The sequence below is a fragment of the Zonotrichia albicollis genome, chromosome 1 (assembly GCF_047830755.1).
Source record: "Zonotrichia albicollis isolate bZonAlb1 chromosome 1, bZonAlb1.hap1, whole genome shotgun sequence".
Lineage (NCBI taxonomy): Eukaryota > Metazoa > Chordata > Aves > Passeriformes > Passerellidae > Zonotrichia > Zonotrichia albicollis.
The window spans coordinates 84,281,272-84,297,676 of record NC_133819.1 but is presented as its reverse complement, the minus strand read 5'-3'; the positions used below and the strand labels follow the sequence as shown (position 1 = coordinate 84,297,676).

General features: G+C 39.9%; 1 protein-coding gene across 2 annotated transcripts; it reads right to left on the bottom strand.

The window, feature by feature from the left end:
- Window positions 1-89: 89 nt before the first annotated feature.
- Window positions 90-14,997, bottom strand: C1H7orf57 (chromosome 1 C7orf57 homolog). 2 transcript variants are annotated; one of them, XM_026791786.2, is made up of 7 exons: window positions 14,630-14,997; window positions 13,844-14,023; window positions 13,494-13,602; window positions 13,205-13,367; window positions 7,173-7,285; window positions 5,971-6,107; window positions 90-3,829 (listed from the first exon to the last, which is right to left on the bottom strand). In XM_026791786.2, the coding sequence occupies exons 2-7, from the start codon at window positions 14,007-14,009 to the stop codon at window positions 3,765-3,767; spliced, it is 753 nt and encodes a 250-aa protein (XP_026647587.2). In that variant the 5' UTR covers window positions 14,010-14,023; window positions 14,630-14,997; the 3' UTR covers window positions 90-3,764. The 2 variants fall into 2 exon arrangements, with proteins under 2 accessions (XP_026647587.2, XP_005484319.2); XM_005484262.4 differs by having other exon boundaries at window positions 92-3,829; window positions 7,173-7,270; window positions 14,630-14,996.
- Window positions 14,998-16,405: the final 1,408 nt, after the last annotated feature.

Here is a 16,405-nt window from a genome sequence, read left to right as displayed (position 1 = left end):
ATCAATGTAAATTGCTTTTTTGTATATAATAATAAGATTACTATAGTTGACCTTGTCTGAAATGTTCAATAATCTATGCATTTCTATGGGTCTAACAACTGGTAGTAACCTTTGCTCTCAGTTTTCACTAAAAACTTTAAATCTCCTTTTAGCTTCCTGGTTTTGTAGTGTAGTGTTTGGGTTTTCATTCCATTTTGTATTTTAGTGGGAAGGATACTAATGTCTTTTAGAAGGGTGAAAAATACACAGCCACATACTGGGGTAATAACAACAATATGCAACTGGTGTCTGTTTTCAGGTTTTTCTATTGCATGGGTGAGAATTTGAGCTATGGAAAATAAGGGTGTCTGTCATAATCAAATGTATTCTCCCTCGTACTCACCATAAACTATTTTCACAGTCAATTGGTCAAATAATTCAGTGCAGCTGTTTTACCCACTTCATTTTGATTTTTCAGTTATTCTGGATGTTTTGTATCATGACAGCTATTAATAGAAGGACAAAATGTGCTAAGACTGAACTTCTTTATTTCTATTTCATGCTTTTTCTCCCACAATATAGCATAATATATAACTACATTCTGAAAAAATATCTGCAGGGCAAGAATATGAAGAGCAAGAATATGAAGCTATTTATTTACAGAAAGAAATTTGGCTTAAACCTACATATTTTCCAACTCAGCTTGCATATTCAGCACAGACAATAGTATTTAAGAAATAGATAAGCCTAAATCAAGAGAATTTTAGATGCTTCAGAAGCATCTAAAATGGGGCAATTGAATTTTTGTTTGCATTGCTACACAAAGAAAGTTAATGAATATGGACATGTCGTCTAGTCCAAAAAGACAGAAGTGGTTAGAATTGTGTATTAGATATATATTAGACTTCACTACAGTGAAATGGCTGTATATAAAAGGAAAATTAGTCTCCAGTCACTAAACTGACAAGTTATTGTTAAATCTTTATATGGAATTCTCTTTTAGAAACATTCACATACTCAGTATCTTGGATGCAATTCATAAAATGTAACTGCACTTTTGTTTTATCTTTGGGCTTGCAAAGCAATCAGTATTCAAAAAAAAAGAAAAAACTCTCACTGCTTAAAGGCATTCAGGGCAGAAATAGAGCACAAGACAATGAAACAAATGTTTCAGCATTTAAAACAATAAGGCAAGATTTTGTAATAAATACCCAGCTTCTGACTTTGGCATTTCTCTGAAAAACAGAAATGGAAAGCCAGAAGTTTCCACCACTTTTACATGGAACTGCTGATGGCTTTGAAAACTGACAGCTGCATGACTGCATTGACTCAGAAGCAAATAGAACAACGTGATTACTGCGATAAGGTGAATTCAAGCAGCACACTTCCACCCCTGGGTTCAGCTGGAGCTTTCTGATTTGTTACACCACTTTGACTGCATGTCCCTTGGAGAACAGGCAGGTTATGTGTCTGGAGTGGCTCTCTGTTATTCTGAATGCACAGATTCCAGATTCTGTTCTTGTGAAGAGAAATCTCAGGCTGTTAATATTCTAACTCGCAGTATTCAAACTGTGATCCATTCAGATTCAGTTGACCAATAGCGCAAATCAAACCTCTCCTTGGCTTGACTAAGGAAAGCTGAATACACATTAATGACCATCATTTAAGTTGGAAAAGACCACCATGATCAAGAAGTCCAACATTCAGCTGAGCACCACCTTGTCAACAAAGCCATAGCACTGTCATGTATGGCTGCTTCTTGAACACTTCCAAGGATGGTGACTCCACCACTTCCCTGGACAGCCCATTTCAATGCTTAACCCTCCTTTCAGTGAAGAAATTCTCCCTGATGTCCAACCTCAATCTCCCCTGGCTGTTTCCTCTCATTTTGTCAGTGGTTGGCTGGGAGAAACCTACATCCAACTAGGTTACAAACTAGCTATAAACTCCTTTCAGGCACTCAGTGGTCAGGTCACCCCTGAGCCTCCTTTTCTGCAGCCTAAACAACCCCAGCTCCCTCAGCTGATCCTCAAGCTTACTTTCTCAAAGCTTCACCAGCTCTGTTGCCCTTTACTGGAGTCACTCCCACAAGTTGTGTTCCACCTTATTTTCTCTCCCCTGTCCAGCTGGGAAGGGGAGTGACAGAGAGGCTTGGCAGGCACCTGGTGTCCAGCCAAGGTCAACACACCACAACTGGTCAGGTTTTAATGATATGGGCTCCAACGCTGGCATCCCCTGATAAGGGTAGCCTAGAAAACTGGATTTCCCCAAAAGTTCTGCTTTCACCGCAAAATTAATGGTTTCATTGTATCTGGACATAATTCACAACACAAATTGTAAGTGAAAACAGATACAAGGTAATTAATCTCACACACCACTAAAGTAACCGCTTGATGTAAGCTTTTTTTTATATTTAGAAAAACTTGCTGAGCACCCAATAACTGTACATTTAAGCATTTGCATATGTCTTAGCCTTTTATTTTTTAAAATACAATTTAGTTGAATTGTTCAAAATAATGGATAGCAAACATGGACTCAGGTGCTAGGTCTAACAACATCAACAGCAAAATTTCTACAGTTTGCTGAAAATTTTGAGGGTTCAGATTAGCAATGGTTTACCAATTTCCAATCAATTTTTACATCAAAGTTCTAAAGGAACAGTATTAAACCAAATACTTTAAACATTCTGTTCAAAGACATCTACTTAACAGTACTTGGATTCAAAGGTGTAAAATCTACTGAATGTAATCTGAAGAGGCAATTGTAAAAATTAAGAGTTTGCTTTTCATGCTATTAGTAAAAAGTGCAGTAATGAAATTGCACCCACTTTCTAGTGGACTTTATAATCAATATTTCATTATTAATAAGATTATATCCTAATTCAAGTAGACAAAATAGCAAGTGTTGAAATATCAGTGTATCTTAACTTTTTCAAAGTAATAAAGTACAACATTTATACATTGCTATTTCAAAGTACAAACTTCTGCTGGTGAGAATAAACACAGTGATCTAGCATACAATATTTTTGCTGCAGTCAAGACTTCAGGATAGATAATTTTTTTATTTAACAGCTGAAAGTGCTAACATCATAGATAGCTGAGTCCATAGAACTGTTAATCCATGATTCAGCTTCTATACAATGAGACTATACCAGGAAACGCCACCAGATCTTTAATTATGTGGCTGAACACTATGACTGATCAACTGGCTCTTGTGCAGCAGGCACAGCAATAGAACTGTCCTAAAAAGCTGAGTGACTGTTCAAAGTAAATGAGCTTTTGGGATGAAAAAGCACTCTTTCCAGTGAAGGTTTGACTTTTTTTACTGCAAGTATCCATTCCAGTTCAATGCTTTCTAGCTACATTTCATCCCATACCATACAGTTCCCCTTCACCTTTCTTTATGGCATAATTCATGAATACAGCTGTACTTAACTAAAGAAACTTGTTGATTTGTGCACATCAATAGCATGCCTGTGTCTAGTCAAGTCAGCAGCAATATGGTAATCCTGTTTGAGAACAGCAAAGCAGCAGGTGTCTTGTGCAGGAGAAAACCTCAGCTTAGCTTTGTTTATTACATTAAGAAAAGGTCTAGGACTAAGCACTGACAGCTGTCTTCGGTTCTTCAAAATTTGCTGCAATCAAGCCCAAGGAGGTTCATCCATCTCACAAACATTTTAATCAGGGATGCGTTAAGTTACAAAAATAATCTAGTCAATGTGTAAATAGTGGGCTATATAAGCAATACAAAGCTTTAATTTCCCCAAGAATCTTTCAAGTTACTTATTACATCCCTGAAACGGTGGCTTTTAACTCATTGCTTGCAGGTGGTGATTCAGAGTGTTCTGAATCTGCAAAAGGAAAAAAATATTAAAGTTCACAGACCATACTAATAAAAAGGTCAGCTAAAATTTTTGGTTTCTTCCTCATGTCAAAATACACATAAATTCCACTACTTTTAATTTTGAATTAACAAGATATCCAAGCTACCTAAGAAATTTGCAAATCTGTACCCCAAAACAAAGGGATTATAGATTTACATATGGAATGGGTTGTATCTCCTTCCTGATGTGTCTAGGGCGTATTCTGTGCAAGTAAGAACGGAGAAAGCTCCATCTCAAAAGGGAGCTGCAAGGTGCTCAGGCTGCCAATTGCTTTGGATGAAGAGAAAAAAGTACACGAGTGGGAAAAGAAGTAAAAGCACTATCGTCAACAATCACCTAAAAGAATGAAAAGGACACAGTCAAAACTGAAGGAAGACACACATCTGGATGAAACCATATTATTAAGAGCATTAAAAGCAATCTCCTTTTACACTGTGATACAGAACCAATCTCAATTGGAATAGCTACGATTGCAAACAAAGGCAACAGAAGCAAAGCAAGTATCATGCTATCAAAAACATGAAAAATAAAAGCAACTCAAAAATTAGATGTATCTATATGTCAACCTACACAGCACACTGACTTTTCAGAAGCCTTTGCAGTGTACCCATTTTCTTCTCTTTTGCCTAAGTGGTATAACCCAACCAATTTCGTGCTTACTCTGAAAAATCTTCAACTTTTCTTTATATCTCAGATGTCTCATTAGAGGCATGCATATTAAAGAAATCAACTACCACCAAATTAAGGAAATTGAGATTTTGAAATCCCTATTAATTTTACTCAGAGTAATGGGAAAGAAAAATGTCAGCACACAAGAAAGTTGAATAGAATCTGAAAACAAAGAAGAATATTCAAGGTTTTCTTTCATGCTGAGGAAGAGCACTTTTAGCCTTCATGATTGAATTGTTCGGTCACTGAACTCTCAAAGCAGCATCCTCTGCATGATCAGAGTTTGGATACTTAAGTTAACTTGAAAAGCGGCTTCTAAGGTTATGCATTCTCCTCAGACCCAGACCTGGCTTCATCCCTCAGTTTTATGACATTTTTTCTTCTGAACAAAACCACACAACTTCTAGTTCTCTGTTTTCTCCTGATACTTACATGGAGGAAGAAGTTTTGAACACACAAAAAAAAACCAACAAAAAAGCACCCCCCCCCAAAAAAAAAAAAACAACCACAAAAAAAAAACCCACACAAAAACACCAAAAAAAACCCTGTAGATACAATAATGGAAGACACAAAAATTAATTCTGACAGAGCTGAAGTGTCAGAAAACTTAAAATACCTGGCCTCTAACACTTTCAGACATTAATATATCAAGGTCAAGGGAATAATGACAATGCCAGTGTATACAAAAGGATTCCCTGACACATATTAAAAAAAAAAAATACCGGTGCATGAAATGGGAGATCCAATAGCATTTCCAAACATTGCTACAGAAAACTGATAGAGCCAGCATGGCTACCTAAGAAAAAGGTCTTTGCCAGAAGTAAGAGAAATTTTCTCACCCTTTGACCTTTATATTTGTTTCCAAGTGAAGTATTTCACAGTTATTACTATTGTGCATAATAAAGTAAGGTTTGAAAGCATGACATTGGATAACTTTTTTCTCTTAAACTGCTGAAATTCCACTGCTTTCAACCATGTGCATATATTTATTTTGACAAATTTCTACAAGTAGTGCTCTATTTCTTAAACCTGAGTATCAATGACACTTGTGACAGAAGTTTTTGGAAAAAGAATATTCATAACAAGGAGGCAACAAATATTTTACAGTCTGCTTAAGTTAGGCAGGATGGCTGTGTCTCTGCAGCATTTTATGGAAACACATCACAGAGATGCCCCTGGATCAGAACACAGAAGCCCCTGGATTGGAACAGAGCACACTGCAATTGTAGAGATGAAAAAAGTCCATGAAAGCGCCTGCCTTCGCTGACTGCAAACAGGAGCACTCCTTTCTTTAGCTGGTCATAGGGTATTGTAAAGTAAGCACTATAATTCAGTGTGTCTCACCATATTCAGAGAGCCACACAAATACTGAGGCTGCCCTCTGCTGTTACCTTGAGAGCCCAGCTCATTTTAAAAGAAACAGCTTTCAATAACATTACCTTCAGAGTCATCACTATTTTCTGATGTTTCGTCAATCTTTTTTTCCCATCCAGTACACTGCTGCAACCAGTCAGTCCCATAACCATTACTTATTAATTTGCTAAAATTTACTGCTTCAATTTTTCTCTGAGCAGGCCTGTAAATACAAATATATTAAAGGAAAACAAAAGGAAAAGTAAACAGAAATGGGGGCTAGATGGAAAAATCATATTTTTCACAGAAAAGATGTTCTATTAGAATTTATTTCTAATTATAACATCAATTTTAAAATATAACAATTTCTAGCCTTATAATTTATTTATAAATAACAAAACATATATTCTACATGTAATCATCTAAGAAGAAATACCAAAAATAAACAAAAGCAAAGAACTATGCCTGATTTAGTACTCAAATTTACATAAGAAGAGACATCTGTTTCATTGGAATTTCACATGTATAATTCTTGCACAGTTCTTGTCTTAAAGACAAATGTGCAAAAGAATGTGTAAATGAAAAAGACAGTACTCATTCTGTGGTTCACAAAAGTGAAATCATGTTACACACTTTCTCTTAAATTCATTTGACAGTTTAATCACTTATTTGGCAGCATTACCATAGTTCTAAAACACACCAGGACTACTGGTGACTGAGCAATAAAATTTTCAAAGTATGTTGAAACAATTCAGCTGTGCACACAGCTGATGGTGTGATTACATCACATCACAAATGATATAAAAATTTGCTTAAACCACCTCTTTCAGGTGTTCATGAGAATACTTTTGCTCTGTATGACATTATAAAGGCTACAGTTTATGTCTTTCCTTAAAGTGTCAATCCTACTTGTTTCTCTGTAACCTACACTAACAGAATTCACGCTGTAGATTATCATTTTCACCTGTTCACTAGTATTAAGAAAAAGCCCAATCTAGAATACAAAAAATTCAGCTACATGAAGGTGTGCCACTCTATGCTCAGTTTTCCTAACACCAAGTTATATAGAAAAATTTTCTGAGTTAAAGTACTGTTATTTTAGTTGCTTTAGAAGCTTTTAAAACTATTTTAGCATCACATATAATAGCAAATTTAACAGCAATAAAGATCCACAAGGACCATACACATATCTGCTAATTCCTGCATTTTCACAAGAAGCAATTTTACTTATATACTTGAAGAGTTGCAGGCTTAGGTGTTCAATGATTTTCATAAATGTACTACTTACATGGGTGGCAAGGAAAGCTTATTTTCTCCACTAAATTCCTTTGTGGAAACAGTTGGCATTCTGCTTGGATATTTAGGGCTTATAGGTGGAAGCTTTACCTGTGTTAGAGAAATCTTAGCTCAAAATAAAGGAGTTATGAAAAAAAATGAACAAGAAGATTATATGTTAGCATAGCCTTCAAAAGTGAGGGTGATATTAAAGGCCTGAATGTGTTCAAATTTCCATGTCCTATCTACATTATTTCCATAAGTACAAATAATGGATTATTGAGGAATAACAAAAGATAAAGCAGTCCCTTAGTTAGTTATTCTACATGAGGTTAGCTGCTTGCTCTCTCCAGAATGTGCTCTACACAAGCCTTTCCCTCACAGTACACTTCAAATTAAGCTTCAAATTCAAACTTATCCACGGCAACTTCTCATCTTAGTCCATTTCTCTGTATGCAGAATATGAAAACAGACCAGTCTTACTAAAGTCAGGAAAACTAGAAATTAACTCATGGTTTAATTGCTACTCCTTTTTTAGTTTGTTTAATAAAAAGCATAAAACATCCTATATAATAAGAAAACTGTTGTGGTATATTAATTAGAGTTTTGATATTCAAACAAATATAAATATAAATATAAATATAAATATAAATATAAATATAAATATAAATATAAATATAAATATAAATATATATTATATATATATATAATATATATATATATATATATATATATATATATATAGGGGGAAGCCTACAACAGAAAAATCTACTTTACTTTTATCATCTTTCCAATTACAGGTAAAGAAACTCAGTGTTGACTAAAAGACTGAAAGATGACACCTAGAAAGCCAGGGAAAGACAACATTCACTCCAGACCTGAAAATGGGAAAACCAGTAAGTAGTGGAGAAACATGAGCAACACATACCAAAGCTCTTTATTTTAAGTTTGATCAAAATCAACAGCTACTAAAGAGTCAACCTACCCCCTCTCAAATCAAAGCATGAAATTAAATATCCTTAACAACTCCCAGATATTTTTCACTAATAGTTGCTAAAAAATTCTGAGTTTAAAAAACCCAAAACATCTTTAAAAACTACTTACAACTTCCATCATTGCACAAGGAAAAGTGGAAAAGAGGGAAGTCCTGAAGATAGCACAGAATTTTCAAAGCTTATTAACAAAGTTTTTGTGTTACACTAACATATCCTTTTAGTTAGAACCTACATATTATTTGACCATTTTCTTTTTTAAACATGCAACACAGAAGAGTGCCCCATGGAATAAGAGATGTTATTTGCAGGTTATTTACAAAAAAATCAGAACAGAGTGACTAAAGGTGAAATGTATTGCTCTGTAAATTTACAAGCACATTAAAGATAAAAATACTTTCCACCTATGTGGACACAGATGCTGCAATACAGTTGACAGAGCAAAAAAAATATGAAGTGCAAAAATTAGATGCATGAACAGCAGTCACACTTGGATTTCAGACACTACAGAACAACCACAAAAATCTCTGTAAGGAGAAGATTCCAAAATGTAAATGCACCAAGGACTTCTCAAGGAGCTTGTGCGCAAAGAGTATGGAAAGAGCAAACAAAAGTATAATGGCCTTTGAACACATCTAATCAATGAACTAATTAGGAAGGCACAAAGAAAAAGCAGATCTGAATGTTCAGAGAATGTAAGTTTTCTTATTATCTCTAAGAAAGTGAAGCCTGGGCAGAGAGTTGTACTGATTCTGAGCCAGGATGTCAATGCAAGCATGTGTAAAATCAGTGCTGAAACCCCTCCAGACTTCAGTGGAGTCAGACTGGGACATTTGTCAAAGAAGAAGACATGAGATCAGCAAGGGCATGCAGTGATATCAGAGACAGCTATGTGAGATGAAAAGAAGGGTCTTTGTCCAACCTGGAGGTTAAAAACCCCGTTAGCTGCTTAGAACTGCTCTTCAAGTTTGTTCACACTGCTTGCTGAAGCAGCCTACTTGTGCTTTACATTTCAGAAATGCGCAACACAGAAACACAACTCAGTTTGATAGTCAGGATAAACAAATAGCAGATGGAGAGAGATGAGATTTCCCTCTTGGCATCAAACAGAAGCACAAGGAAAGGAGCTCTAGTAATTAAAGAGTTAATTAAAGGACAAAGGGAGAGCAGAAGCCAGAGCGATTTTGACTAGAGACAGAAAAAGGTTCAAACTCTCCAAAATAAAGTCTAGAAAAAGAAAGGGGAGAGGAAAGACAAAGAGAAAAGACTTGAAAGCTGCAAGCAAGAGCTTTTTTTAAAATGTTGCCTTTCTTGGCATTAAATGAGAGGCTAGCTTATACTGCAGGAATCAAAACAATCCCTACTGTTCAAGTAAACTAATTAATGACAAAAGTAGCAATGGAACAAATCAGAATTTGGCTTTGGAGGGCATCTGCAATCCATTGAGGTGCTTATTTGTTACTTTGCTGGGCAAATTCAGCATTAAAAGCAGACTCTTGTGATGATTACAGCTGAGGGGGATTTTTCCCTTTGACAAGTCTCAATTAGCAGCCATCAATTTTCCCAGATAAACTGCACAGGGCATTTTTTTACAAACTACACAGGGCATGTTCTTGCTTTAAAGTGTTTTCTCCCTCTGTGAAGAGATGGCAACAATATACTGTAAAAATTACTATGTTTATTATAAATACACATTTATTAATCTTGGATTAAAGAAACATGACATAGAATATGCACTGTGGCTGGCTAGTATATGAAGAACAATGGATATCTGCAGCCAGCACGGTAAGATAAAAGCCTTTAGATTAAATCCTGGCTCCTGTGTGATCAAGGAAAAAATTTCAAATCTCTCTCTGAGGTAAAATCCTGGCCTCAGGTGAGCAGTCATTTTGCAACAGCACATACATAGCTAAGTACATATGCATCTATACACAGACATTTCAGGCAAGTGCCTGAAAGAGAGGAGTCTGAAGATGAAGGAGCAATCTTATTGGTGGTACTGCAGGGATATTGCCAAATGCTGATGCAAATTCTGATGACATCTCCTACTGACCTCCCACCCTTACAGACCTCCCTTCTTAAAGTTCACAGTTTTTTCAACCCAACCCAGCTGGGCAATAATATGCACAGGCAAAAGGATCACTCAATCACAGAATAGTTTGGCTTAAAGATCATCTAGTTCCACTTCTCCTGCTACAGGGACACCTTTCACTAGACCAGGTATCCCAGAGCTCCATCCAGCCTGACTTTCAAGACTTCCAGGGATGAGGCATCCACAATTTCACTGGGCAACTTGTGCCAGTGCCTCACCACTCTCACAGTAAAGAAATTTTTCCTAACATCTAGTCTAACCCTACTCTCTTCGAGTTTGAATCCATTCCCCTTTGTTCCATCACTAATGCCCTTGTGAAAAGTCCCTCTCTATCTTTCTCACAGGTCCCTTCACTGGAATGCCATAAATAGGTCACCCTAAAGCCTTCTCTTCTCCTAGATGAAGAATCCCAATTCTCTCAGCCTTTCTTCACAGGTGAGCTGCTCTATTCCTCTGATCATCTTTGTGCCTTCCTCTGAACTCGTCTCACAGTTCCCTGTGCTGTGGTCCCAGAGCTGATGCAGCCCTGCAGGTGGGGTCTCACCAGAGCAGAGCAGAGCAGAGGGGCAGAATCCCCTCCCTCCCCTGCTGCCCACGCTGCTTTGGATGCAGCCCAGGACATGTTTGGCTCTCTGGCTGTGAGTGCCCATGGCTGGGTCATGTCCAGTTTCTCATCCACCAGCACCCCCAAGTCCTTCTGGGCAGGGCTGCTCTGGATCTGCTCATCCCCCAGCCTGTGCTGATAACAGGGGTTGTCCCAGCACAGGTGCAGGACCTTGCACTAGGTCTTCTTAAGCCTTGTGAGATTTCCATGGGCTGCTTCTCCCTGGGCCAGAAGTCCATTACTCTGCCATGAGCACAAAGGCTAAATCCTTCATGCACTAATACTCTGCTGATTTGCAAAATTCCCATGTAATGGCCCCCCGGATTTCCAGTCCTCCTCTACACAGCAATAACCACAAGGATCAGCAGAGATTTTAATACTTCAGAACAAAGCAGCATAAAGGCTTAAACCTTCAGAGCAAAGGCCCACTTGGGAGCAATGTTTTCCAAACCAAGCAAAAGAAATACCCTTAGAGGTTAAATGGTTTTGCTCTTGTTCCTAAGTGCGCCCTTTGGGATTTAACTCCACAATTGCATCATGCATGTCTCTTCTGAATAACTGCTTAGTCACACTGGACTGAAAAATATTTTCAATACATTCAGTCTCATACTACCAGAAATACTTGAGGTAGCTTGCTGCTGCAGTGTCATCATGAAGTCAAATAAATGAGAAATTTAGAAATTTGCCTGTGGTGTTTTGGAATACATTATTCTTACCTTTCAACATACAAGTTGTATGGTGAAAAACTAAAATTGAGACTCTTTGGTAGGGTTAGTTCCATTGTCTCACCTGGAAGACTCTTTGGGAAGGTACTCTAAGAGCATGGGATAGAAACTTGTCAAAAGAGGATATTCAAGAAGTAGCTGTGAAAGAAGTACCATGTGACATTTCAAGATACATAATACAGTTTTCAATGTACAGCAAAGACACTGTGAAGCAGAGCCAAATGAGAGTTGGTGTGTGGAGGTAGAGCTAAACATACCAACACAGAATCCGTCTTCCCAGGCACCTAGTCTTACAGAAAAAGACTTGTTTAATTTAGAACATTAGGCAAAACTTAACTTCAGCTTCCAGGAGAATAGTGCAAATTATATATGAGGGCCTCAGCATATTTGCAATCTGAGCTGAATATATAACATATATTCATTTTGTATTTAGTCTTAAATAAAGTAAATGACTGTAGGAGTTTGGTTGAGACCCAGTTTCATTCAAAGTTGAAATGAACCTCAGTTCCACTTTACAAGTCAGCACATGGGCTTGAATTACTTTTATCAAAGTTTAGTTTGACCCTTAGAGCACTGAACATAATTGGTTCTTAAGTAAGGGAGTGAGAAAGAGAACTTCCTCTCGGTCCTAGTTGAATTCCTTTAAGAGGCACAGCAGCAGGTCAAGTTTTTAGTTTTAGTGCCTTAAATCTATGATAGGAAAAAAAAAAAAAAGCAGCTTCACCTACAAGCATCAGGCAAATTACAGTTTAAACATATGTTGCTTGTTTGCCTGTTGCCACAGACTCAGTAAACATTCCCAAGCCTATTCAGTAATGAGGTGTTCCCATTTACACAAGACATCATTCTGATTTTGCACTAGTTACTCATCTCAGCAAAGGCTGAGGACTTTTTCTCCTAGAATGCCCAACATCTACCCTTCTGTTGAAGAAGGGAGGTACTAGTGTTCAAGTATTGTAGTAGCGTGTAGTAGTAGTGTTCAAGTGTTTCCAGGCATACCACAAAGGCCTATGGTAGACGCAGCAACTGAATTTACAGAGGATATTTAAAAAACATAAGGCTTCAGCATCTAAATTGAGGGGGGGGAAGGGAGGATGAAAGAGGGAGGATAGTAGAGAGGTCTCCAAGACAGAACACCATGTCAGTACAGAAAGGTTTGTTTGGGGCATAGCTTGTCCTATATTTATTTTGTCTCGGATACATCTTTCTTTCAAACACAGCACAGTATCTTTGGGAATTCCCTTGCATTTCAAAATAAATTAAACTCCTTTTTCAGAATAGTCTTCTGTTCTCATCTTCTTACTTCCTCACTCAAGATTACTAAACAAGATGTCTCTTCACCCAGAATGAGTTGCAGGGGAAATAAAGCATAAGATAAAAATGAACTGCTGCTTTTTATTTATACTGACGTATATATACCATATAATGTGATGGGAAACTGCATTTCTGGTTTTCACACTACACCTGCAGCACTTAAGATAACATCTTTCTTTTTGTTCTCTAACTGCAATATAAAAATTGATTCTGGAATACAGAAATGTGGATTGCAGCTTCCCTCCTCTAAGAAGCAACAGAGATGTGTTCACAAGCTCTACAAACAAAGTATCATCACAGCATACCTCTCCATCCTACCTTCTTTTTCTCTGCATTTTCTTTGTCCTCGGCATCCTGCTGCCAAACATTTTTTGTATCAAACTCAAAAGGCCCTCTTCTTCTCTCATAACTCTTACCATGACGGTCACCAGCCACAAACTCTCTGTGAACCATAAAATCTGGTAGAGAGGAAACACAGCTCCTGCAGGCAAAGATTTAATGCTTGTTTGTACAAGGTATACAAATCCTGCACTCTAGTACAGAAGCATTCAGAAATGTTAACAGGTGAAGAGGGAGGCCAAGATGTGTTGGGCCCCAGCAATCTTACCGTGGCTTCTCAATCCCTGCAGGACTGGCACAGTGTGTGAACCAGTCAGGGGCAGCATATGCTGCTGGAGGGGACTTCATTACCACAGGAGTGTAGTGCCTCAGCAGGTCTGGAGAGAAAAAGACGAAAGTCAGTACTTTTCTCACTTCTTATCTAGCAGCAAAAGCACTACCTTTGTTTTCAGATTACTGTTTTGTCAGGAATAAATTAATTTCCTCATTTTTTTCACAAGTTTATTTCAAAAGTCCAGAGGATCCTTCTGTAGCATCTACAGGCACTTTACACTGCACTCAAGCAAAGCCAAGGAAAACAGAGGAGAACCAAAGAAGCAGATATAGACAGATGCTCACCAGGTCGGCCTCCTTGCTTTGCCAGCCTGACATAGGCTGAATCAGTCTCTTTGATCCTCTTCCTGTGGCACCCAGTCAGTGGCACTTCATGAGGAGCTCTTGGAAGGTCACTGAGACCCAGAATCTGGGAGGAAAGTGGGCTCTTCTCTGGTTGTTTCAGTGCCATGGGGTATTGCTGTCCTGCAATTAATGGAAAATATTTATGGTAAAAGTTAACTGATAACATCCCTTTCTCACACAACTTAACAAACTGAGCCCATCTGGAATATGAACAAGGTGCCACATTTCATCGTGAAGACAAAAGACAAGGCTTGCTTATTCTGGGGGATACAGCACAAGCCATTTCTAGAGATCAGATGCAAAACACTTTTGTTTCAGTTCTGAGACAACATTCAAGTTTTCCTGTAATGTGCTCTCATATAGAGGATCGTGCCTCTTCATTCAGAAAACTATTTCCGAAGACACATCAAAAGCAGTGAAAGGCACATGAGACAACAGAAAACACTTCAGCCTTTGGTTTCCTTTCCTTCACATGTATTATCTAAAAGCAAAGATAGTAGCTGTCCATTGGCAGGTCCTTATTTGTAAAACCAAACCTGATCCCAAAAGAAAAAAAAAATCATAAAAACAACACCAAACACCCTACTTCTCCATACATTACTTTCTCAACTTCTAGTGAGCAAAAGCAAATATAAACAAATCGTTCAAAACGAGAGAATGAGCGGCAGATAAATAAGAAAAAGCCAGTACGAGGTCCTGTGCCATAAAAGATGCACAGGCACTTACCGGAGTGACTCCAGCCGCAGCTGATGCCGTTCAGTCGCTGTAAGGACAGCACTTCCAGGAGCAGCTCGCTGAGGAGCTCCTGGCACACACACCCGCTCTGGCTGTGCCCAAACCCAACCCCAAGAAGAGCCCAAAGCGCTGCCGCTCCCCGGGGTCAGGCCGCAGAGGCACAGCCCGCTCCTCCCGGGCGGGTCCGTCCGTCCCAGGGCGCTGCCCGGGGTCCCCGCTGCCGCCGCGTCTGCAGCCCGGAGAGCCAGGGGCCATTCCCCGAGGGGTGACCCGCACCCCCGGGAAAGCGGCGGGACGGAGCCCGAAGGGGAGAGGCGGGCGGAGCCGGAGCCGAAGCCGCCGGGGGCGGAGCGGAGCATCCCGGCCCGCGGCGCCTCCCTCCCTCTTCCCTTTCTTTTGCGAGGTGGAAACTCGGCGCCTTGCTTACCAGCGCCAGCAGCAGCCGGGGCGCAGAGCAGAGTGGGGGCCGCTGCCGACGGGCTCCCCGCTCGGGAAGCGGCGGGAGCTGTGCCAAGACGCCTTCCTCCCAAAGAGGGAAAGACGCTCTCCCACTGTGACCGCCCGCCCAGACCTTGCCCCTGCTGAGGAGCTCCATCCCAGCTGAAAGGAGGACAAAATCCATCCTTTATTGCATGGCATTTACCAGTCTGTACTATTTAATTTTTGCCTTCTGGCCCGTCCATATACTGAAAGCCTGCTGGAACCCTTTTGGGTCCTTGAAATATCCTGCTCTGAGATTTTGTGTTCCTGGAGCTGGCAAGCCACTTTATCCACCAGTGCTGCTTCTTCATCTTTCCATGTCTGGGACCTGGAGAACATGGAAGGATGATGGGATATAGTGAGAGAATGTGGAGGGATGGAGGGACGTGAAGAAAGTGGTGGGGTGATGGAACTTGGAGCATATAGTGAGACGTAGAGGAGATGGAGGGCCATAGGGATGGTGGAATGGGGGCATGATGAGTCATGAAGATGTTGGGATGTGAAGAGAATGGACAGATAGTGGCACATAGAGATTGTGGAATGTGTAGGGACATAGAGGAAATGGGGTGGTAGAGAACATATAGGGATGGTGGATATGATGGGACAATGGCCCATGGACGAGATGGAGGGACAGTGAGAAATGGAAGGCAACAAGTTGGAGGAGACAGGGCTGTTGGGCCAAGGGGTGGTGGAATGATCAATGGAGAGGCCAGACAGCTGAAAGCATTTGGGACAGAAGGACAGTGGGACATGTGGGGAAATGGAACATGTTGGGCAGTGGGACAGAGCAGTTGGTGGCTAGGGGAATGCTGAGGCCAGAAGCAGCACAAGCTGCAAGCTCAGGAACCAGGAGATCCCTGAAGGGCTCACCCAGGCTCTGTACTACATGTGGAGGTACCAGATGCTGCCCCCCACCTCCTGGGGACCCTCCCTCCTCAGTACCATATGTACCCCCAGGCACATCTCTTCCCACACACAGACATGGATTGGTGTGAGGCAGGTTGAGATACCCTGTGAGGCAGTCTGAGGTCAAGGTACACCCCATGGGTGAAATCATATTGCATGTGGGGTGTGCTGCAACATCCTGTGGGGTGCACCAGGTCCACACGGGTTGGCAGTCCACAAATTTTTTAGGGTTGGAAGGAACCTCAGAAGATCATCCAGTCCAACCCCCCTGCCAAGGCAGAGTGACTTATGGAATTTACACAGAAACATGTCCAGTTGAGTTTTGAATGTCTGCAGACAGGGAGACTCCACAGTCTCCCTGGGCAACTTGTTCCTGTGCTC

Bases quoted from the DNA above. Each gene is read 5' to 3' on its own strand.
- C1H7orf57 (XM_026791786.2), bottom strand. From the start codon at position 14,009: ATGGCACTGAAACAACCAGAGAAGAGCCCACTTTCCTCCCAGATTCTG. The intron at 13,603-13,843 runs GTGAGCATCTGT...TTTTCTCTCCAG, and splicing joins AAAGCAAGGAGGCCGACCTG to ACCTGCTGAGGCACTACACT. The intron at 13,368-13,493 runs GTAAGATTGCTG...CTTTGCCTGCAG, and splicing joins GCAGGGATTGAGAAGCCACG to GAGCTGTGTTTCCTCTCTAC.